The 24,385-nt window shown below is 44.1% G+C and overlaps 1 protein-coding gene and 1 pseudogene across 2 annotated transcripts in view; one reads left to right on the top strand and one right to left on the bottom strand.

The window, feature by feature from the left end:
- LOC308426296 (solute carrier family 22 member 21) overlaps window positions 1-24,385 on the top strand; it is a gene marked incomplete at both ends in the record, with an annotated part of 40,724 nt that overhangs the window by 4,982 nt on the left and 11,357 nt on the right. The window contains 7 exons of the mRNA XM_080924033.1: window positions 4,828-4,931; window positions 11,726-11,880; window positions 12,784-12,955; window positions 14,053-14,179; window positions 16,075-16,184; window positions 17,148-17,362; window positions 24,191-24,373. Coding sequence (XP_080780159.1) covers window positions 4,828-4,931; window positions 11,726-11,880; window positions 12,784-12,955; window positions 14,053-14,179; window positions 16,075-16,184; window positions 17,148-17,362; window positions 24,191-24,373 — 1,066 coding nt within the window. The remainder of the gene's footprint in view (window positions 1-4,827; window positions 4,932-11,725; window positions 11,881-12,783; window positions 12,956-14,052; window positions 14,180-16,074; window positions 16,185-17,147; window positions 17,363-24,190; window positions 24,374-24,385) is intronic.
- On the bottom strand, window positions 18,603-18,901 carry LOC308425585 (cytochrome c, somatic-like; annotated as a pseudogene). Its single transcript has one exon. The product of its transcript is annotated as a cytochrome c, somatic-like (transcript).

The following is a 24,385-nucleotide window of genomic DNA, read 5'->3' as shown; positions in this document are numbered from 1 at the left end:
TGTTTTGCATTATGACAATTTGTATTTCCCTGTGCTTTGCTGATGACAATTTGTATTTACCAAGAAACAGATCACCATCTGTCTTACATCTTATTTTTGAAGCCTGTTCAGCTAAACTGGCTAACCATCTACCCCTATTTTTATAATAGAATTATTTATTCTTTATTTATAACCCTGTCTTTTCATGGTGCACAGCAAAACTTGTGGCCATATCTATAGATCATAAGATCCAGGAACTCAGACCCAACACAGAATGAAATGGTGTTTTTGTTTGTTTTGTTTGTTTGTTTGATCATTTAACTGGTCCCAAGCCTACTTTACTCCCTAGTACAATTACATGCTTGTAACACACGAAAGCTCACTGGACTCCTTTTCTAACATATGTAACCTCACTATTCTAGGAGGGAGGAGGCACATTCTACTCTTAACTCTAACTTTACTATATCTTTCTGGCCAAACAACTTAAACCATCCCCTTAAACTCTCTATCAACGATCTAACTTCCTAAAACTATTTAAATCAAATACAGAATTCCACGAAATCATTAATTGATCTAAACAGCATTGTCTCAGGAAAGATCATATTTATGTTTGATCTGCAGGAAACTTGCCCAACAGAATGGGCTGTCACCCAGGAAGTAATCAGACCAGGCTATAGGCAGTAAGGGTCTCTCCATGCCAGATGTATGGGGAATAGAGCAATGACAAACAAGAGAAGGTACATGGATACCAAGAAGCAATCCTGGGACGAAGTTCCTAGGGCTGTGCCTCTTCAGAGTTCACCCATGGCAGCTGGGTGCGACATCTCCGGGAAATTCACTTGTCCCCTGCAGCTCCTCCTCCATGGCATGCACAAGACCTTGAATATTGACATTCTGATCCTTCTTCCCAAGAGCTGGGATTTGTAACTTTAATTTTTTTCAAATCCTATTTTTAATGATGGCTCTTAAATGCTTTAACCTTCCTTATAACCCACCACCTACCTGAGGTAGTGGAAAAGAAAGGATATGGGGGGAGTGGACCTGTTTAGAAAGGCTCTTTGGAGAAACTCCCATCTATGTTTTCTGGAAATCAGTAGTTCCATTCACAGGTTAGCAGGCAGCAGCTTTATCCACTCACAAACACGTCATGGATACGGCAGCAGTCCATTTCGGAAGAGTCTGGTTAGCAACAGCAGTGACATGACCTAGCAGAGACAGCCCGGCCTCATCCTGGGCTTGAGTCAGCAGGAGGGACCAACAGGAACGCCAGGAGTGCTCAGCTGTGCCTCTCTTAGAGAAGCAAAGATCAGCAAACACTCAAGACCTGCGAGCATTTCACAGCTAGTGGTACCAGCAAACTAAGCTCTGTCTCCTTCACTATTGAATCCTATGTATACCCTACAAGCATCACATGTTCTTTAGAGCCTTGCCTCAGCACGAGCATCCAATCAGCCTGAGTCCTTGGAAGCAGCAACAAACGGCAGTACACAACCAGGAGTTTTTTGGTGTGTTTCTCTCCATGCAGCTCAACTACACAATGTAAGGCAAACCAATACATGCATGTCATTAGCAAAGGATCCTTCGTCACGAGTCTTCTAACGTGCTTGCTTTAGCAGAACATCCTCTCTCCTGTGTCTGCTTCAGCAAAACGTTCCTTCATGAGTCTGCCTTCGCCTTTCACACCTAGCCACTTTAAGAAAACTTTATTCCTTCACTTGTTTGCCCCAGCAAAACACCATCCAACCAACTTTCCAAAGAACCCTTAAGTTTCCACTTCAGGGATTACACAATGGTTTGTGCAGTGCTGGGGACTGAAGCCAGAGCTTCATGCTTGCTAGGCAGGCACTCTACCGACTCAGCTACAGCTCAGCCCTCCAGATGGATTTCTTGTCTTCCTTGCATGTGTCAGTTCCCAACCATCATATAGGACATGTTGATAAACAGCTTACAGCACCTTATCCTTCATGTCATCTTTGTTGTAGCAAAAGCAATACATTTCATCACAGTTAAGAATGACAGTAGCCACAGTTTTGCCTGTGACACAGAAGCTCAGAAGCTGTCTGCCATTATTGTTTCCTTCAGCTTTATGACCCCAAATACTCCCAGAATTGGCTTTAGCAGCCATGTGTGGATAGTAACATTTGTCCACCTACCAGATACCTGGGTGCTGGTACCACCAGGGCAGGTGGAGCCTGTAGGAGTGAGAGCATCCAAATCCAGATGCTCAGGATCCTTGAATCCTGCTTGCCTCTGCTTCTATTTTGACTGCTTCCTTTTTGAATTGAGGATCAGATAACCCCAATTATTACCTCTTTTGGGGATCACCACCCAACTTAGCCCATCTAAGTACATGTTACTTCAAAGCTAGTAGTATGCCTAAGGCAGCAATGGAAGTCTACATGTCCAGACTCTAGGATGCCCTCCACACCCAGGACAGCAAAGAGGCCCAATTTTTCTGTCACCAGCATGAAAGTGATTCTTTGTGAAAGCAGCACACTCCCTGTCTGTGTTAATTACTGGGAGGCAGCAGGCTCTTTGGAAGGCAGGCAATAGTCTGGTGCCAGGAGGGGTAGGTCTAGATTCCCATGAGGGCAGCTGTACATGTGAGGTCTTGCCAAAGACCAACTTCAACACCCAGGTAAACTGAGGTAGGATATAGACTTGGGCAGTGGGGAGAGGCAAAAAAATGGTGATGACTTCTGGCAATTCTTCTGGCAATTTGCTCTCTCCTATCATTGGGGGAAGGGAGCTGATGGCTCTGCCAGTTAACTCTTGCTTACTGTTAGGGAGCCTGGCTAATGGCTTTGCAATTGACTCCTGCTGCTAGCAATAGAAGGTAAGGGAAAAAGTTTAAACCACTTGGGCTCTTTCAGGGGCCACTCATTGGCTGGGCACGAGGCTGGAGGCTCTGAGTTTATTAACTCTTCATGAGCCAGAGAGAAAGAAAAAGAAGGAAAAAAGGCCATGTGCCCTCCTCTCTCTCTCTCTCTCTCTCTCTCTCTCTCTCTCTCTCTCTCTCTCTCTCTCTCTCTCTCATGCACACACACACAAGACACACAAGACAGACTTACACTGGATGAAACAGAAAACAGAAAAGAGCTACACCCATCTTTTATTTTGCTTTTGGCATTTTATAGATTCTTAGACGAAGTGTTCTAAGTAAGAACAGTTCCTTCGTAGATGAAGTGTTACACAGGGGAGTTAAAGCAGAATGGTGAGAATAAGTTCAAAGTGGTGCTTCGTTCCGAAGCTCATCTTAGTTCAAAGCAACCGTTTTCCATGCCCTTCCTTTATCATCCTACACACCCGTGGCCTCAGCCTTGGACCCGACCTAAAATGAATGTTTTCCCTTGATGACTTATTTTTTCCTGCACACTTGGACCACTTTGCCTTTGTAGTGTCCTTGAACAACCTAAACTTCATCATCCTTTCGAACGGGCATAGACAGAACATTATACGTCTGTCTCAGATCTTTGGAAAGAGGGGAAGACATGTCTTCCTCTGAATGTGAGGCGGTGCGTTGGATTGGACTTCATTTTGGTGGCTGCGACCCCCACGTTCTACTCTTGATTCTGACTTTATTATATCTTTCTAGCCAAACAACTAAGATCAGCTCCTTAAACTTTCTACCAATTATTCTAACTTGCTAAAATTATTTAAATCAAATCAGGAATTCTATAAAATCATCAATACATCCGAAGAGCATCAACTCAATGAGAGTTCATCTTCATGTTGATCTGCAGGAAATTCACCCAATAGAGTGGCTAATACCTAGGAATCACTGGGCTGTGTAATAGTGGCAGGAAAGGCATGTCAGCAGCAATAAGCAATCCTGGAAGGAAGTCTCTAGGGTTCATGCCCTCCAGAGCATGCCCATCGCAGCCAGGCAGAACAGTAGGCCACCTCCAGGAAGCTTACTTCCCTTAGCCTTCTGCCAAACGCTGCAGCGTTTCCGTCTATACAGTCTCTGGCCAAGCAATATCTTTCTGGGATCCACTAAAGTCCCTGTTTGGACTGTCTGCCAGTCTTCCAGCTCCATGTTGGGCTGAGACATCTAAATACCTAAGTGTTACTGTTTCCCCCATGTACCCCACACTTCCCCCCACACAGATCACTTCCTGGTTATGGTAACTGTAGTGGAACCACATTTTGAATTGTGGAAATACAAGCAACGATGCCTATTTTCTGCCCCAATCTCTGTTTTCTAGATAACGAAATTAAGGCACTGTTCAGTGTGATGGGTAGGGCATTATGCAAGTTAGAAAAACAGTTCACACCAAAGTAGCAGTTAACACCCAGATTCCAGACTCCCAGTCCATAACTTCAAGGCATACTGGGTTTAGTAATATTGGAGTGTGGTATCAGATATTCCAGCATGGAATACTACCAGGACTTAAGGGCCATTGCCTTGATGGGGCCCAAGCAGAGCTGATTGAACAGGTCTAGACTGAACACTGTCAGCTCTTTGGCCTCAATTTTTTGCAGGATGCTTTCCCTCTTAGACTCCCCACAAGAGTACTTTGCCTCTTCCACAGCCCTTGGCATCCTTAGAAGCTTGCACAAAAGCCATTGCTGAGCAGGGTTAGTGTCAGGCTTGGTAGAGTGCAGCTGCTTGCCCTCCTCCTCTCCTTGAATTGAACTGTCACATGGGAGCCTACTCTATGAAGAGAAGATGGAGAGGGAGAGCCGCCTGCTTTCTCTGCATTGCTGCCCAGGTGAGTCATTACCTAGGTCAGTGAGCTCCTGTAGTCAGAACATTCGGGAATGTAGGGTATGCCGATTCATTTTCCAAGAAGCCTTAAATTCCGTAAAAGGAATGAGTGATACATCCCTTTGCTCCTCCTACAGTGGGACCTGGTGTGTGATGATGACTGGAAAGCCCCACTCACCACTTCCTTGTTTTACGTGGGTGTGCTCTTAGGCTCCTTCATTTCGGGACAGCTCTCAGACAGGTAAGGTCCAGCACTGATCAAGGAGTATTTACTTGGACTTGACTTCAAATGATGATGTTCTCTTACACTGGGGCCATTTGTTTGAGAAGCAGCAGGAGCTATGTCTAGCATAAATTTTCCATGTCAAGTAACATGGGCCAACGGCCTCCCACATTATTTCCTAATCCCTATTGAACAGAGAAACCCAAGGCGGTCAAGCCATGGGTACCTATGATCAGTTGCTTTGTCATAATTCACTTCTGTACTAGTCTGGGTCACTTTCCCAAGGAGACTATACCTCTCTCCTGTCCCTGAGGAAGAGAGAGATTCACACTTCAGGTATTGTACATCAAGCAATAACCTGATGGCCACTTCTGTATTTGTAAGAAAACCAGCTTATAACTCTGAGCAAGGTGAGAGAAGTGTGTAAGATGCAGAACTCTGGTGTCCTTTAGCAAAGTGGCCTGTGGTGATGGGAAGGGGAACCTCTTGAAATTTAAGTTGGGGAGGGGGACCTCTCCTCCTAGCACTCAGATGAATGAGCCAGAGGATTGAGAGTTCAAGGTCATCTTGGGCTACTTAGGGAGAATCTGCCTCAGCAACCAAAGGCAACAATAAAATTAGAGATTGTCTATGAGGGTGTGTTGTCTCTATTGTTATTTCATCAAGAACTGTGAAGTTCTCAGAAACCCCTTTTTCATGGGTCCCATATTGGATCGCCTGCACATCAGATATTTATATTACAATTCATAACAGTAACAAAATAACATTTATGAAGTAGCACTGAAAATAATTTTATAGGCAAGGGGGAGCCACCATATGAGAAGGGTCCCAGCAGTACCTCATCTAAGAAAGGATGAGAACCACTGCAGTAGAGGGCGCTGCAGCGTCCTCCTGGCCAACTCGCAGGCTCATAGGCAAGTCCAGGCTGAGACAGATGTCATCTTGTCTGGGAAGCAGAGCTGCTTTACTGTGTCACATACTCTCAGGGACTGTGATTGTGTGTTTACGTATATGGATCATTCTCAGATTGTTTCTCAAATTTTTTGGTTGTTTTCTTAATTTGTGTGTGTGTGTATGTGGTGTGTATGTGTGTGTGTGTGTGTGTGTGTGTGTGTGTGTGTGTGTGTATAAGAGGTGTGCAAGTAATAAAAATATATTTGCAGGTTAGGAGACAGCTTTTATATTAGTTCCAGGATTCAACTAGAGCATCAGGCTTATATAGCAAACATTTTGCCTACTGAGCTATCTTTCTGGCTTTTCTAATTCTTACATTTATTTAGGCCAGGTTGACTTTAAACTTTTGGCAGTCCTCCTGGATCAGGTTCCTGATGCTAGAAGCACAAGGATGTACCACGACTTCCAGCTAAGGAAAACTTACATAACCGCATATCTCATTAGATTTAGTTTTTCAAAAGTCACTTGGTGACTAAAAACAAAAATACTAAACTGCCACCAGCGTGCACTAAAGACATCACTAGGATGTCATGTCTAGTGGCACACGGCTTTAGTACCAGCACTCAGGAAGCAGAGGCAGATGGTTCTCTGAGTTTGAAAACAGCCTGGTCTATACAGTGAGTTCTAGAATAGCCAGAGCTACACAGAAAAACCCTGTTTCAAAAAAAAAAAAAAAAAACTAAAGATTTTTAAACATAAAGATGTCAGTAGGCTGTGACCATAAGATTGGCAGCTCTGGCTGAGCCTAAGGTACCTCCCTGTTGGGGAATGATACTTCTCTTAATCTGGTAACAAGCAGTAATTGACCTTGTTTATTTAGCAAATACATAGTATATAATATGTGCCATGCTCTGTTCTAAAAACCGAATAGATAATCATATCCTCATAACCCTCTGACAAGAACTGTTATTTCCATTTTATAAGCGGGGCAAATAAAACACGGTGGTTAATTTATGTGCCCAGAGTATGCAGTAGGCAAGTGGCAGGTTATTCTGAGACCCGGGCCCCTTGCTTCTCTGGTTCTCTGGACTACTGCTGAAGGTCTCTGCTCACCCAGAACGTGCCTTTTGACAAAGCAGATAGATTCAACTTATTGAAGAAGCGATTGTTTTCTTTGGCCATGGGAAATGATACCAGGGAAGGTCAGAGTGCCATGGAGTCTCCATCAGGGTCAGGGGAGGGTTTACTGAGACACAGAGCATGAGCTGAGAGTGGAAAGATGAATGGGAATTTGGTGTCAAAGAGGTGGAGAGAAGAGGACTCTGGGCAGGAAAACCCACCATGTGTTGCAGTGTAGACCAGAGGCTTAGGAATAGAAAAAGTCCGCTGTGGTTGAGGTCTGGAGACTCGGGTGGAGACAGGACCACGAGGCAGGCAGAGGCCTGAGCAGATGAGCAAACGTAGCTTAGCTCAGACCACAGGGAGGCATTTGGATTCGAGAAGCGAGGAGCCTTGAGAGCGGTTTAAACCAGAGTGTGACTATCAGATGTGCATTTTGAATAAGGACTTATTAGGCTTGAATTGATGGAAGGAAAACAAGAGGCATCTTTTATATGTTCATGCGTGTGTGTGTGTGTGTGTGTGTGTGTGTGTGTGTATTTATTCGTGTATGTGTGTATGTCTGTGTGTGTGTATTTATGCATGCATGTGTGTATGTGTATTTATGCATGCATGTGTGTGTGTGAGTGTGTGTGTCTGTCTGTCTGGTTAGTTTTTTGTTTTTTGGGTTTTTTTTTTTCAAGGCAGGGTTTCCCTGTGTAGCCCTGGCTGCCCTGGAACCTGCTCTGTAGACCAGGCTGTCCTTGAATGTATAGGATCTGCCTGCCTGGGATTAAAGGTATGTGCCACCACCATCTGTCACGTTGCCATGACTGTTTGAAATTATTAAACCGGCTTTATGGATTATGAGAGGCACCACCCTGAGAAGAAGTAGAGTGACATTTTCTGGTTTTGTAAATGTGTACGTCTGCCATTTTGTTGACAGTCTTTAAAAGAGACCAAACCTGATCTGTGGGTGGGCGAGATTGCTCGGAGTAAAAAGATCCTTGCTCAAGCCCCTGAGTTCTGTCATGGGGAGCCACATGGTAGAAGGAGAGAAGCATCTCTAGGAAGTTCTCTGACTACCACACGCACCCTCACCTCCCACCCCTCACCCACAATATAAAAAGTTAAAAAGTAAAGTTGAAAATGAGGTTTTCTGATCTAATCGTATGCATGCCTATAATTCAGGCACTAGAAGCTAAACAGAAGGAGAGACTTCAGGGCTAGCCTAGCTCTATGTAAGACACTGTTTAAAAGCAAAACACATTTTTTTTAAAGAAACCCACAAATAAAAAGCAAGTTTTCTTTCTTTACAACCTCCAGCTGCCCAAGCATAGAGAGAGTGTTCCCTAGATTCCTTCGTCCTGAGCGGCCTTTGGAAGGAAAGAGGGCAGGGTTTACACTGCTTGTACTTGTAGGATTCCCTCCTTACACAAGAACGTCGGAGTCTCCTTCACTGTCTAATGGCCGCAAAGCCTTTTGCAGTGTAGACGTCTTTCTTCCTCCAAAGTCCTTTGGAGCAGCTAATGGCTTTCTCTAAAGCCCTGAGTGAACCACATAGACGTGCTCTCCAGCCACGGCGCACGAGCTGAGAATCTGACTCTTTCAATCTAATGCTATCTCTCGGCCACACGAATGGACACAAATGGCTCTAGGTGGCAGTTTCCATGGCCTCAGTTCCTGGACTTCATGGCACTGAAGAGAAATTAGTGAACGGAAAGTGACATCCCAGGATCAACAATGGTCTCTTGCTCTAGACTCAGTGCTTCCCCATTGGCACCGTTACTTTTTCCTTGGACCTCATCAGTTCCCCATTGTCAGGGAAATCATCTCATAGTGCCCAGTACCTACCCTTGGAGTCTGAGTTCCTTCACGTGTCTCTGTGGACCTGGAGACCGGCTCTTTTATGCGCTTGTCCCGGTGTATAATGGCGTGTCCAGTAGCATGGTAACTAATCGTGGTTGATAGTGCCTCACCAACCAGACACCACCTTCTTGAGGACACAAACATTGCCGGTTTTCTAACATAAGAGGGTACGCATACGTGAATGCACATGGTGTGAGCCAGCTGAGACCAGTCTCAAGCAGAAGCTCTGCTTTCCCTCAGGCTGACTTGTGGGTTGGGATTATTGGAATGATTAGCATCCCAGGCTGGCCAACAGCAGCAGAGCAGGAGTTCAGAGAAGAGTTGGGGCCCACGTGACTCACACTCTTGATGGCAGTTGCAGTGCAATCAGGGAGGGGTAAGTTCAAGAATGTGGGCAATGGATAATGGTCTCTGTTGGTGGGTCATGACTGCGGGGAGCTCTAAGGTTGGGGAGGGGAAGAATCTGGAGAAACGAGTTTACTTTAGCTCTTGCTTTAGTTCCAATTACGTTCGATTCTGTCGTCGCCGTCGCAGTTGGAGTGGAATGGAGGCGGCCCAACCGCAACTGCTCCTCAGGCAGGAGAACTCTGTGCCTCAGAAGCCTGTCCAGCGTTTGCCCATCCAGGTGAGCGCCCACTAACCACTTCCGTGTCAGTGCCTGTCATCCGCAGAGGGACAGTTCAAAGCAACAAACCCTAGAGCCTAAAACCGCCCCAAATCACAAACAGAAACCTAAAACTCTGAATCCGGAACCTGGGGAAATAGCACAGTGAAGGGCTGAGCCACACCCATGAAGTTCCCTGCTCAGTCCCCAGCACCCATGTGATCTCAGGGTGGCATGGCGTGCCTGCACAATCCCAGAAACTGAAGGGCAGGAGCAGGAGGCTCTCTAGAGCTTATTGGCAAGCCACCCTGGCCTAATGGGTGAGTTCTAGATGCCAGTGAGAAACCAGCTTAAAATGAGGTGGACAGCTTCTGGATAATAACACTGAGATTGACCTCTGGTCTCCACATGCTTATACACATATGTACATGTGCGGGCATGTGTGCGTGCACACACACCAAAGAAATCCTCCAAACTGAGATTCTCATCATAAAGAAGGATGTAAAGAAAATAGAAAGCTATGTCCCAGGAAGGGTTGATGCACGCTTTGATAGTACTCAGGAAAACTGCAGCACATTAGTCAGAACAGACGCCTAGAAACCCGAGGAAGTGTTATTTGAGGTGTGTCAGAGAGTGCTTCCCACAGAGATTAGTGTGTGAGTGTGCATGGACTTACGAGAAGGTCCACCATGTGCACAGTGCATGTGAGTGTATTCTTCAGAAACAGCCATGACCAAAAGAAAACGAACACGCTAATTTAGCACAGACAGCAGTCTGGGCTCTAGGTAGTGATGCCAGTCTCCTGTTCCTCTGCTGCCTCTGCAGTTGCCCATAATCTATCCCATAATATACTTTTTTGTGTGTTGGGTCTTCCTTTTGCCATATTTTTACATGTCATTTGTGATGGAAATTTAATTCAGGTCCTTGTGTGTGCTAAGCATGCGGTCTGATGTTGAACTATACCCATTTGTTCCAATTATTCTGAATTCCAAGTATTGTTTTCTGTAATTCAGTATTCAATAGATGTCATAATTGCATAATTTCCAATTCTAGGCATATAGATTATATATAGGCTTTTTTATTTTGTGCATTTCATGAATACTTTGTTTTATGAAAATATATTCTCGCAACATCAATTTCATTTGTAACTATTGTTCCAATAGGTTGAAACATCCTCAATAAATGAAGAAATGTACTCTTTGCATATCTGTCCTTGTAAAAGAGAAACATTTCTACAGATCCTTGGGTGACAAATGGAGGGGTGGTTACTGTTGTTGGGTTTCTTAATTTTTTGTTGGGTCTTTTGATCCCCACAAGTTAGATTGGGGGTCAGAGAGACCATCCAGATGTTGAGAGCACTGGTAGCACTTGAAGGACCTGGGTTTAATTTTTTTAAAATACCTACATAGATGCTTACAACCTAAGCCCAGTTCTGGGGGATCTGGGGGAAAACACCTGTACACATAAATTAAAATTAAAATTAAAATTTTTAATTAAAAAAAAAAGGTAGATTGCTTGGCTGGCAATTTTTTCCCTTTTGCAGGTAACTGCTGGCTGCCCATAAGGAACGGAGTTTAGTCACCTGCACTCAGCTGATTAGTGGGAAGAATGAACTCCCAGAAGCTGTCCTCTGATCTCCACATGGATGCACCCAAATAAAAATGAAAGAGATTTTAAAACAAAACAAGTTAGAATCGTGAACTGGGCTGGACCACAATAGTGGAACATGGGTCTAGAACTAGGTTTCCAGCCTTGATACCACAAAAGAAAGGCTCAGGATGTCCATCAGGGCTGCTGAAGCTGACTACAGAATAAAACAGGGCACACGGTGGGTTTGACCCACTCCTTTACAAATATCTTGCTCCTGAATGTTACCTACATGTGACTGTTGGATAGTCATCAAAATATATGTGTGATTGTCTATTTTATTGTGTAAAGTATATGAAATATTCTGTCATGGTCTTTTTCAAACCCTCTTAAAAATTTAAATAAGCAACGTTAATTTTCTATTCTGTAATTTTCTATTTTTATACTGTTTTAAAAATCAATTAGACATTTAACATGTTTATGTGTATTTTTGCCTTTAATAATTATTATGAATATGTGGGTTTACAAATGTCTTTCCATCCCCTGCAGTCAATGGCATCATTGTGGCACTGCCATTGAGGCAGCCCGAGTGTCCAGACTACACATTCATCCTGGAAAGTATGGATTCAGTGTCCACATGGAGCCTGAGAGGGTGGGACTCCTCTGGTGCCAGTCCCTGTGTCAGGAGACAGCTCCTCAGTGGAGCCAGTGGCTGCTGCCTCTCCCAGCTGCTTCTCTGTGACCCTCCTTTCCTCTCCAGGTTTGGTCGCAAGAATGTGCTGTTTTTGACCATGGGCATGCAGACTGGCTTCAGCTTCCTGCAGGTCTTCTCGGTGAACTTCGAGATGTTTACAGTGCTTTTTGTCCTTGTTGGAATGGGACATATATCCAACTACGTGGCAGCATTTGTCCTGGGTAAGGACATCAGGTTGGAGTTGAGTACTTGACCCTGTGTTTTTCTTTACTGGAGACAAGTTGTGATGCCCTCACTAGAATTTCCTATAAATACACTAGTTTACCAGATGGAAAGTTGAGCCTGACAATGGTTCTGACTTCTGATGTCCGGTTCTTCTGGCCTCTGACTTGTGTCCTCCTGGCCTTATTAGTACTTCAGTCATTAACCAGGACTCCCTTGTGAAAGGCTTGTATGGAAAGGGCTTAGGCAGCTGAGGAAAGAAGGAAGCTGACCTAGGGGAGATGGACCATGATGGGCAGGCTCCCCAGGAAAGAGAGGCTGCAGAGCATTGGTGCCTCTCATTGTCTGCCAAAGAGAGAGGTGGAGAAGTCCAGTTTAGGTATTGGTCAGAGTCTACCCTTCAATGCTGTGACTTAAACACACTACATTGTTCCCACCGGAAAGCTTCTAGTCTCCCTGTTTAGAAGAGCCTTGCTCTGACCAATCAGATCGCTGGGTTCCTTTGGCTGTATAATGGGAAGGATGATTATTTTCTTTTCACATTTACTAGAATATTTTTCCTATGAAGGACAATACTTAGCATGTTTAGCTTTAGTGGTGACTTTGCCTTTGGTTAATGCTTCCTTGTGTAGGCCCTCCCTGTAGGGGGCTAACTCTCTTTAGCATGTGTCTGAGGGTGGTGATGATGTTTTCATAAGAGAACTGTTGCCTAGGGACCTCAGAGGAACACCGCAGGAGCAAAGGACAGCTGACTTTGTTCAGATGTAACCCCTCCCAGAGACTCTGAACACAGCTATTTCTGACTCCCTCCTTGTCTCTATGTTAAAAATGATATCACAGAAGATTCATGAGGAAGTAACACCAATGAATGATTAACTTGACTCCTTTCTTGTTTTGAACAGGAACAGAAATTCTTTCCAAGTCAGTTCGAATTATATTCGCCACCTTAGGAGTTTGCATATTTTATGCATTTGGCTTCATGGTGCTGCCTCTGTTTGCATACTTCATCAGAGACTGGAGGATGCTGCTGCTGGCAATTACTTTACCAGGAGTGCTATGTGGGGCTCTCTGGTGGTGAGTGTGGCTGGCTTCTGGTTCACATCCAGTAGAGGGCAGCAGTAGTCCCCAAATTTCAATTCTAGATCCCAGAAAAAGGGGGTGCATATTATTTATAAGTCAGTTCATAAAATCTCTCCATGCTCAGAAAAGCCAAAACAACACAGAGTCCCAATGCATAAGTGGGCATCTCCCCTGCCCTGTTCTAGATTGAACTAAGGATTTGCTGCAAGCAGATAGAGGCCAGTCAAACCTCTGGGAAGTTCTCAGAGCCTAGCAAGACCTGGACTGTAGCTGCTTGATACTGAGGCCCCAGACCACGGGTTGGAAAGGAAAGAGAGGGAGAGCTCCAAATTGAGCTTCCTTGAGTGGCTATGCAGAGGAAGGCAGGCTCCAGCTATGCTGCCAACAGAGAGAGACTGGGCAGGTAAAGCAAAAGCTATTCCAAGCCAAGAATGGATCCTGGCAGGAATTACTCCTTAGAATAGACTAGACTAAGGTGACTTCCTAATCCCTTGCACAGTGGAGAGCATCCTGGAGAAGAATGGGAGGAGAAGAAGCAATGAATGCATCATGGTTCCTGATTATGAGAGAGGAGAGAGGGCTGCCTGGTCACAAGGATGAGGAAACTATCCACCCATCTCTGGCCTTGATAACAGTGCTGTTTTGTGTAGAGAGACTGACACGTCTGTTGAATAAATCAGAGGTGGAGTGAGAACAAATGGATGTTAAGTGATCTCTGCAGAAGGTCTCGTGCCTCTCGGGGACTGAGAAGAAGACAGTGGGATCCGAGTGGGCCTGACTCTCAGCAGAGGCCGGGCATCAGGAGCCCAGAAGGGGGCACCACCATTGCAGACATGCAGGAGTCAGGCAGAGTGGGGTCCCCTTGGGATGTACAGGAGGATGTGTCAGGTTTTGCTCACTCCTGTCAGTGTTCAGCAGAGCTCATACCTCAGGTAGTCCCTGGGCCATCTCCATTTCTGGCTTGTGAATACCAGACAGTCCACACACCTGCCTCTCTGTCTGAGATCTCACTTCCCATATGTAGTTGAGCAATGTCCAGCCTCTGGAGAGAAGTGAGCAGGAGGCCTCACTAGATTACACTGTACTTCCAGGTTCATCCCTGAGTCCCCCAGATGGCTCATCTCTCAAGGCCGAGTTAAAGAGGCAGAGGTGATCATCCGCAAAGCTGCCAGATTCAATGGGATCGTGGCACCTTCCACTATCTTCGATCCTAGTGAGGTAAATTCTATGTGAAAGCTGCTGGGGCGGCTCGTGCTGGCCATTTTAGCTCAGTGTTGTACAACACAGCTCACAGGATCTTAGCCCTTGCCTTCCCTAAGCATGGCCATACCCCTAAGGCAAGGGTTGTTAAAATGCAGAAGTTGGAACAATAGAGGGATGATTGAGTCTGTTAAGTGCTCACCACACAAGCATCAGGGCCTGAATCCCCAACAACAGACTGAAAACCAGGCGTGGCTGAGTGTGCCTGTAATCCCAGTACTGGGGAAGCAGAGACAGAAGGGTCTCTGGGGGTTTACTGGTCAGATGGATAACCAGTCAATGAGAGACCCTGTCTCAAAGCTCAAAGATAAGCTAGAAAAGTGATTGGCAGTGACATCTCAGATCAAGCTGTAGCCTACACGCATACACACACACACACACACACACACACACACACTCATGTGGTGCAGACACATACATTCATGAACATGAGTACATGCAACCCTCAGATTATGAGAGGGATGGTTCCAAATCCCCATGATTTTTCCCCCCATGCTTCCCTTATTTCCTATTCACGTAACCATATTTTTTAAACATTGTTTGCTTGCCTGCCTCCTTGCTTGCCTTTCTAACTCAGATTCTTACTTTGTAACCCTGACTGATCTGGAAATCTCTGTGTAGACCAGTTTTATCTCACACTGACTCTTCTGCCTCCCAAGAGTTAAAATTAAAGACATATGCCTCCATGTCTGGCTTAACCATCAATTTTTAATACTAAACACCCTTCATGAGAATAGGGCATTTTTTGACTTTAGCGTTTTGGGAAGACCTTGTTTCTTACACCTTGGGGACTGCCATCTCAAGATATAACACTGTAGGTTTGCACTCATCAGTGTCCTGTGTCCAACAGGGTTTACTCGTCGTTGTCCGTCCAGGTCCTTTCTCATGGCCATCTCTTACCTATTCTCCTAGACCATGAAGAATTTCTTGCAGTGTAGACAACAAGGATGTTTGACATGCTCTGGGCTTATGAGGACTTGGGGCTTGGTTATAGGAAGCCCAGATGCTGATAGCCACCAAGAGTCCTTAAATGCTAGCCCAGAAGCAGCTGTGACTCAGCACGCACTCCAAGGGCTCTGGAGCACAGAGAGAGGCCTGGAATGTGGATGAGGGCCTTTTAATTCAGGTTGCTTTGGTGGCACTTAAGTAGGGGTTAGGTTTGGGTGAACCCGTAAGCCTCATTGGCATCACTGGGGAAATGAGGCTGTTTCTGAGGATTTGGGTCCCAAGTTGACTTTTGCTGAAATTCGGAGCTGGGTTAACTTAGAAAGCAGTAACAGTGTGTTTACACATCGTTGTCTTGGCTGAATCTCATAGGAAGCTACTCTGGGTGAAAAGCCGGTCAGTTTTCTGTCAGATGATTTTTCTGGAAGAAGACCAGTAACTATAAGATATGAGGACCCCAAACATTCATTCCATTTAAATATCAGATCAGTAAAATACATAGCCTCATTTTTTTCTGACTGAAAGCAGGGAGTCAGCCTACCATAGGAATTCCCAAAAGCCTCCCTGGGAGGTGGCCAGTGAGGATGGGGCGGAGTCATACAGTGAGGATGGGCGGAGTCATACAGTGAGGATGGGTGGAGTCATACAGTGAGGGTGGGTGGAGTCATACAGTGAGGTGGCTGTCTGCCTGATCTTTTGTTCATCTCTCTTTAATCCCTCATTGTCTCTGATTCCAGTTTGTCCTTGACTAAGGCTGCCCTCGAGTCATTGTACATCTGTCTTTTCAAGGAAGAACCTTAGAATGCTCCCTAACTCTTGAGTGGTAGATAGCAAAAATGATGGGTGCTAGGTGTGTGTGTGTGTGTGTGTGTGTATAAAGCACATCTTCAACTTGTTCTTCTTCCTAGACCTCAAAGTTACAAGATGGAGATTCAAAAAAACCTCAGTCACACCACATTTATGATCTGGTCCGAACACGGAATATCAGGATCATCACCATCATGTCCATAAACCTGTGGTGCGTAAGTGAGACCTGCCTGAGCCACACCCACTCTCAGGACTCTTGTCTACAGACATGCTTCAGACCAAAGCTGAAGCCTCTGTCATCACATGATACAAGGCTTCTTCCCTGTGATGGATGGATGGCAGCCACGGGCACATCACAGGTTTTTAATGTAATGGGAACCCAGAAAAGGAGAAAATGATCTTTGGGGGCTGTTTAAGATCTTGGGATCTCACAAGGGAATCAGGTCCTTCCTTAGTGGTTCTGTCCTTGTCCCCTGCCCCCACAGATTATCTGTGGTAAATAGCCAGGAGGAAGCTGACAGAATTTCTCCTGAGCTCATGGAGACAGAGGGAGCACCCATACATTGGGGCCACATTGTCATTTACACACATACCCTACACGGCCCCCACCCTATACCTGGCTGTTCCTATTAAAAGTTCTGTTGATGACACACTCTCTGGCTGGGACAGTTCTGGGTTTGAAGAAGGGACTCAGTGAAGATACTTTATGTTTTATGTTTCTGAGGCTGCTAAGAGATTTCTGGAAACAAAACGGCAGAGGACCCTTTGGGAATGTTCATAGACCCAATGGTTCTCAACCTTCCTAATGCTGTGAACCTTTAGCACTGTTCCTCATGTAAACCCCAACCATAAAATTACTCTCGTTGCTACTTTATACGTGTAATGTTTCTACTGCTGTGAATCATAATGTATGTATTTTTTGAAGACAGAGGTTTGCCAAAAGAATTGGGAAAATGGGTTTTTGTAAACCCAAGGTTCAGTGTAAGATTCTAATGCTGAAATGTAATCATTTTGCTGAGATACTTTTTTGTGGAATGTTCTGAGATATAAATCAGGAATGGAGTCACTGCTGCCCTCCCATTCCCTGCATCAAGAGCAGTTCAGAACTTCTCAGGATGAAAGTTTGTTGTGTGTGGGTCTGGTCTCTCCAGCTCTCTTCTGTCCCCTGTTGCAGGCTGACCATATCCGTGGGCTACTTCGGACTCTCTCTTGACACTCCAAACTTGAACGGAAACATGTATGTGAACAGCTTCCTGATGGCGGCTGTTGAAGTCCCCGCCTACGTGCTGGCCTGGCTGTTGCTGCAGCATGTGACCCGGCGTTATTCCATGGCTGGTTCCCTTTTTCTGGGTGGCAGTGTCCTTCTCTTCATGCAGCTAGTGCCTTCAGGTATGGACCATATTCATTACAATCCTGAGTCTGCTGTTTCCCTTTCTTGAACCAGGCAATCAGTGAACTGAATAAAGCAAAGACCATCACACGTGTGCTGCATGTATACAGTGCTCACTTAAAAATCAAGAGATGGTGTCACAAAACTAGTGTGTTCTTCATAGCCTGGGCTTTGTTCAGTGGGAAGAAACCATCAGGCTGTTGGTTAATTAAGCCCTAGACCCAAGTTAATGTATTCATGTATACTTTCCTCTCTAGAATAAAGAGAAGAGAGTCATCCCACTAGTTCTGTCTTATTACTTGTTCAAGGACTAGCTGGAGTGGGTCCGCATGGACTGTTTCTAGTGGAGAAGAAAGTTAGATGCTGGTCCTTCGCAGAGGTTATTCCATCTGTGAACTAAAGAGCAGTCATGGGTAGCACCCTGAACAAGAGGCATTCAGTAAAGTTTACACGAGGTAACAGAACACCTTGGGAAAGTCAGGGAGAACATTTCAGATGATTTGATAGAAAAGACAGAGTGAGGCGTGGTGGGTGACACCTGTAATCCCAGCACAAGAGGAAGAGACAGGAGAATCAGTTCAGTCATCCTTGGCCATTTGGGGAACCTGACGTTGGCCTTGGCTACATTATCGCTCAGATATTCTTTTTAATGTCATATTTCTTTTTTTTTGTTAAGTGTTAAATACTCTTTATTTCATATCATACATAAACCACAGTAAATGCCTTTCAGTGGTAAAAGGCATTGATGTAGGGAATTCTAATTAAAACAGCATTGTCACTAGTTTACTTCCTGGTGTTTAGCACGGCCTGTGAGAGGCCAGTGAGCACAAACTAAGACAGAGGTGAGTCTTCTTGTTTCTGAGACAGTGATAGAGTCTTCCCAGTGTTCAAAGACATTCGCATACCCAGTTATATAAATCTAAGTATAATACCATCCAATAGGTTTGGGGCTACACTCCCATATTTATGGAAAGTGAAATATAACTAATTAAGTCCAATTTTATCTTGAGGAAGGGAGAGCAGTGTTAGATTGTATACAGCCAGAAATGTTGCTTTAAAAGAGATCATATCCACGTCATCACAAGTCAGTTTTACTTAAATCAGGACTGTCCAACAAAAACATTGTTAGCCATTCATGAGCTGAATTTGGTGTATGAATTAAATTATGGTACGCATTAAAAGTCATGAGACATTTGTTTTGTAATAAATAAGGCAGTGAAATTACTCATTTGTAGCCTTTTAAAGATAAGCTATTAGGTCTGCCCTTTCTCCCTTCTTCTTAATTCCAGCGAAGATCATTTTTGTCCCAGGGATGTACTTTTTGGGATTCTCCAAATACTCCATCAGGGTATCCTCTCCCCAGGTGATGCCTTTGTTCTTGTTGGCATCTGTGTAAGAGAATCCAGCAGCCTGACCTGTCTTCTGCCCAAACAGACCATGGAGATTTGGTCCAGTCTTATGCTTGCCTCCCTTTTCCACAGTGTGCACTGGGCACACTTCTGAACAAAAATCTTCTTGCCTTTTTCAACATCATCCATTTTAAAGTCGATCCAGGCTGGTCAACAACACAGACGCTCAGCCTCTTAGTCAGACGTCCCGCTCTCTAACCCAAGGACACGCAGGCCCACGCCTATGTACCGGTGTCAGCGCAACCACACTTGTTCTGCCTGCCCGCGGTGCGACGTGAGGCAGCGCCGAGTGCAGCACCATGACGTACCCTCACCTCATTGGCTCCAGGATTGGGAGTCTAATGTCACATTTCTTATTAAATAATTGTAAAAAGCACAAGTGCTAAGCATTATTTTACATATTACTGTACAACAATTTTACCATAGGTAGTTAAACTCATATTTTCCCTTTTTATTGGATATATTCTATTTACATTTCAAATGGTATCCCCTTTTGCAGTTTCCCCTCCATAAACCCCCTGTCACATACCCCTCCCCTGCTTCTTTGGGGGTTGTCCCCTTACACACCCACCCATTTTCTTCTTCCCCACCCTGACAGTCTCCTACACTGGAGCATCGAGCCTTGGCAGGACCAAGGGCTTCTTCGCCCACTGATGACATACATGTGCATCTAGGGCCATGGGTCTGTCCATGTGTGCTCTTTGGATAGTAGTTCAGTCCCTGGAAGCTCTGGTTGGTTGGCATTTTTGTTCATATGTGGTTGCAAAGCCCTTAAGTTCCTTTGATCCTTTCTCTAACTCCTCCATTGGGGATCCTGTTCTCAGTTCAGTGGTTGGCTATGACCATTTGCCTCTATATTTGTCATGATCTGGCAGAGCCTCTCAAGGAGAGAGCTATATCAGGCTCCTGTCAGCATGTACTTCTTGGCATCAGCAATATTGTCTGGGTTTGGTGGCTGTATATGGGTTGTTTCTCCAGGTGGGGCAGTCTCTGCTCCAAACATTGTCTCTATATTTCCTCCTGTGAATATTTTTATTCCCCCTTCTAAGAGGGACTGAATTGTCTGCACTTTGATCTTTCTTCTTCTTGAGCTTCATGTGGCCTGTGAATTGTATCTTAAATAATCCAAGCTTTTGGGCTAATATCCACTTATCATTGTGTGCATACCATGTGTGTTTCTTTGTGATTGGGTTACTTCACTCAGGATGATATTTTCTACTTCCATCCATTTGCCTAAGAATTTCATGAAGTCATTGTTTTTAATAGCTGAGTAGTACTTCATTGTGTAAATGTACCACATCTTCTGTATCCATTCCTCTGTTGAAGAACATCTGGGTTTTTTCCAGTTTCTGACTATTTCAAATAAGGCTGCTATGAACATAGCATGTGTCCTTGTTATATGTTGGAGGATCTTTTGGGTATATGCTCAGGAGTGGTAGAGCTGGGTCCTCAGGTAGTACTATGCCTAATTTTCTGAGGAACTGCCAGACTGATTTCCAGAGTGGTTGTAACAGGTTGCAATCCCACCAACAGTGGAGAAATGTTTCTCTTTCTCCACATCCTGTCCAGCATCTGCTGTCACCTGAATTTTTGATCTTAGCCATTCTGACTGGTATGAAGTGGAATCTCAGGGTTGTTTTGATTGGCATTTTCCTGATGATTAAGGATGTTGAACATTTCTTCAGGTGATTCTCAGCCATTCACTATTCCCCGGAAGAGAATTCTTTGTTTAGCTCTGTCCCCTATATTTTGATAGGGTTATTTTATTCTCTAGAGTCTAACTTCTTGAATTCTTTGTATATATTGGATATTAGCCCTCTATCAGATGTAGGATTGGAAAAGATCTTTTCCCATTATGTTGGTTGTCGTTTTGTCCTAATGACAGTGTTCTTTGCCTTATAGAAGCTTTGCAATTTATAAGGTACCATTTGTCTGTTCTTGATCTTAGAGCAAAAGCAATGGGTGTTCAGTTCAGGAAAATTTCCCCAGTGTCCATGTATTCGAAGCTCTTCACAACTTTCTCTTCTATTAGTTTGTGTGTATCTGGTTTTATGTGAAGGTCCTTAATCCACTTGGACTTGAGCTTTGTACAGGGCAAGAAGAATGGATCGATTTGCATTCTTCTACATGATGGCCACCAGTTGAACCAGCATCATTTGTGCTGTGTTTTTTCCACTGGATGGTTTTATTTAGCTCCTTTGTCAAAGATCAAGTGACCATAGGTGTGTGCATTGATTTCTGGGTCTTTAATTCTGTTACATTGATCTACCCGCCTGTCTCTGTACCAATACCAAGGTTTCTTTTACGAATGTAGGTGCCCTTTTATTTGGAGCATAGATATTCAGAATTGAAATTTCATCTTGGTGGATTTTTCCTTTGATGAGTGTACTGGCTGGCTTTGTGTCAACTTGACACAGGCTGGAGTTATCACAGAGAAAGGAGCCTCAGTTGAGGAAATGCCTCCATGAGATCCAGCTGTAAGGCATTTTCCTAACTAGTGATCAAGGGGGAAAGGCCTAGCCCATTGTGGGTGGTACCATCCCTGGGATGGTGGTCCTGGGTTATATAAGAAAGCAAGCTGAGCAAGCCAGGGGAAGCAAGCCAGTAAGTAACATCCCTCCATGGCCTCTGCATCAGCTCCTGCTTCCTGACCTCCTTGAGTTCCAGTCCTGACTTCTTTTGGTGATAAACAGCAATGTGGAAGTGTAAGCTGAATAAACCCTTTCCTCTCTAACTTGCTTCTTGAGATCATAATGTTTGTGCAGGAATAGAAACCCTAACTAAGGCAATGAGTATAAAACATTTTTTGTTATCTTTTTTGATAACTTTTGGTTGAAGGTCAATTTTATTCCATATTAGAATGGCTACTACATCTTGTTTTTTGGGACCATTTGCTTGGAAAATTGTTTTTCAGCCTTTTACTTTGAGGTAGTGTCTGTCTTTGTCACTGAGGTGTGTTTCCTGTATGCAGCAAAATGTTGGGTCCTCTTTATATATCAAGTCTGTTAATCTATGTCTTTTTATTGGGAAATTGAGCCCATTGATGTTGAGAGATATTGGGATCCAATAATTCTTGCTTCCTGTTATTTTTGTTGTTAGAGGTGTAATTATGTTTGTGTGACTGTCTTCTTTTGTGTTAGTTGAAAGAAGATTACTTTCTTGCTTTCTGTAGGGTGTAGTTTCCCTCCTTGTATTAGATTTTTTTTATTTATTATTCTTTGTAGAACTGGATTTGTGGAAAGATATTGTGTAAATTTGGTTTTGTCATGGAATATCTTAGTATTTCCATCTATGTTAATTGAGAGTTTTGCTAGATATAGTAGTCTGGTGCTCTCTTAGGATCTGTATGACATCGGCTAAAGATCTTTTAGCTTTCATAGTCTCTGTTGAGAAGTCTGGTGTGACTCTGATAGGTCTGCCTTTATATGTTACTTGACTTTTTTCGCTTAGTGCTTTTAATACTTCTTTGTTTTATGTATTTGGTGTTTTGACTATTATGTGGTGGGAGGAATTCATTTTCTTTTCAAATCTATTTGAAGTTCTGTAGGCTTCTTGTATGTTTATGAGCATCTCTTTGATTAGGTTAGGGAAGTTATTTTCTATAATTGTGTTGAAGATATTTACTGGCTCTTTAATTTGGGAATCTTCGCTGTCTTCTATACCTATTATTCTCAGGTTTGACCTTCTCATTGTGTCCTGGATTTCCTGTATGCTTTGGGTTAGGAGCTTTTTGCATTTTGCATTTCTTTGACTGTTGTGTCAATGTTATCTATGGTATCTTCTGCCCCTGAGATTCTCTCTTCTATCTCTTGAACTCTATTGGTGATGCTTACACATCTATGACTCCTGATCTCTTTCCTAGGTTTTCTATTTCCACGGTTGTCTCCCTTTGTGATTTCTTTATTGTTTCTATTTTCATTTTTAGATCCTAGATGGTTTTATTCAATTCCTTCACCTGTTTGGTTGTTGATTTTTGTGTTGCTTCTTTAAGGGCTTCTACCTGTTTACCTGTGTTGTCCTGTGTTTCTATTAAGGACCTTCTGAAAGTCCTCTAACATCATCATGAGTTGTGATTTTAAGTCAGAATCTTGCTTTTCTGGTGTGTTGGGTTCTGATGATGACAAGTGGCCTTGGTTTCTGTTGTTTAGGTTTGGACTTGTCTCTTGCCATCTGCTTATTTCTGCTGTTATCTGTCCTTACTGATTCTGATAGTGGCTTGAACCTCCTGCAAGCCTGTGTGTCACCACTACTGGGGGAACAGCTCTCTTCAGCAGGGTCTGGATACAGAGAACTGTGGCACAGGGTCAACACAGGGCACAGATAAAACCCGGAAGGATCCTGTTCCAGACTGCTCCTTGGTTCCTGTTTCCTGGGTTCTAAAGGCTGGTTCCTCTGGGGCCAGAAACTTGTTGCTTTGATATTCTAATAGGAAGGAGCACAGTACGATTCAGGATTTTTAAATATCAATAAAAAGATAGAAAAGAAAGGTCTCAGAGGCTATAGACAGGACTTTGCTGGTTGGTAACCCAGAAGAGGGCAGGAGGAATTGTTTCTGACCAGATGACAAGTTATATTTGTTCTTTCACTATATTCCAGAATCACTCATGCCTCTGTGGTTTAGGAACCACATTACTTTGAGGTCATTACTTTAAGGACTGTGATACTGAGACTCCCACCCCTGCATAGGAATACACCATTATGTGTCATAGGAACCAAGGAGTGGCTTGAGTCACTCTCATCTGAGCTCAGAGTGATCTGTGGGACACTTAGGTAGTGAAATCAATGGGAGGGTCATCCCTAAGTTTAAATGGTTTATAGTTGTTTTTTACATCAATTTTATTACACTTATTTATTTGGAGAAGAGAGACATATTTCCAGCACACATGGAGAGGTCAAAGGACAACATGCAGTGTGAAGTACTGGTAGTCTCCTTCCAGTGTATTGATCCTGGAATAAAACTCAAGTTTTAGTCTTGACTGAAAGCTCTGTTGCCCACTGAGCCACGGTGAAAACCCAGATCTATGAACTTCGGGAGTTGACTGGAAACATGAACCTGAGTTAGAACTGGGCTCCAACATTCACATACATACAAGTCCCCAGTTAAATCAACGGTGCCCTCAGTATGAGGTTCTGGGGTAGCAGCTCATCCATAACACAGGATGACTTCTGGAAGGCAGGCGGACTGGGCTGATAGGGCACTTACTGTCTGGGCCTCTGGGTTGAGGGACATGTACCCGTACATACATGAAGTAGCCTGTCTCCTTTAATAATCTCCTTTGAGAAATCTCAGCCATAGTGTTTTCTTCCAATAGGAAGTTACAGAAACTGATCAATACTCTCTATCCCAGAAAATGGAAGAGAACTTCTCAGGGAAACCGTACACTGACCCTCTTGACTGTGTTAACTTTGTCTTTCTAGAATTGTTTTACTTGTCCACTGCCCTGGTGATGTTAGGCAAGTTTGGAATCACCTCTGCCTATTCCATGGTCTATGTGTACACAGCTGAGCTGTACCCCACTGTGGTCAGAAACATGGGTGTGGGGGTCAGCTCCACAGCATCCCGCCTTGGCAGCATCCTGTCTCCCTACTTCGTTTACCTCGGTAAGTACCATG

The sequence above is a fragment of the Micromys minutus genome (genome assembly GCF_963924665.1).
Source record: "Micromys minutus genome assembly, chromosome: 10".
Lineage (NCBI taxonomy): Eukaryota > Metazoa > Chordata > Mammalia > Rodentia > Muridae > Micromys > Micromys minutus.
The sequence above is the reverse complement of the archived record's forward strand: the minus strand, read 5'-3'. Positions and strand labels throughout refer to the sequence as shown.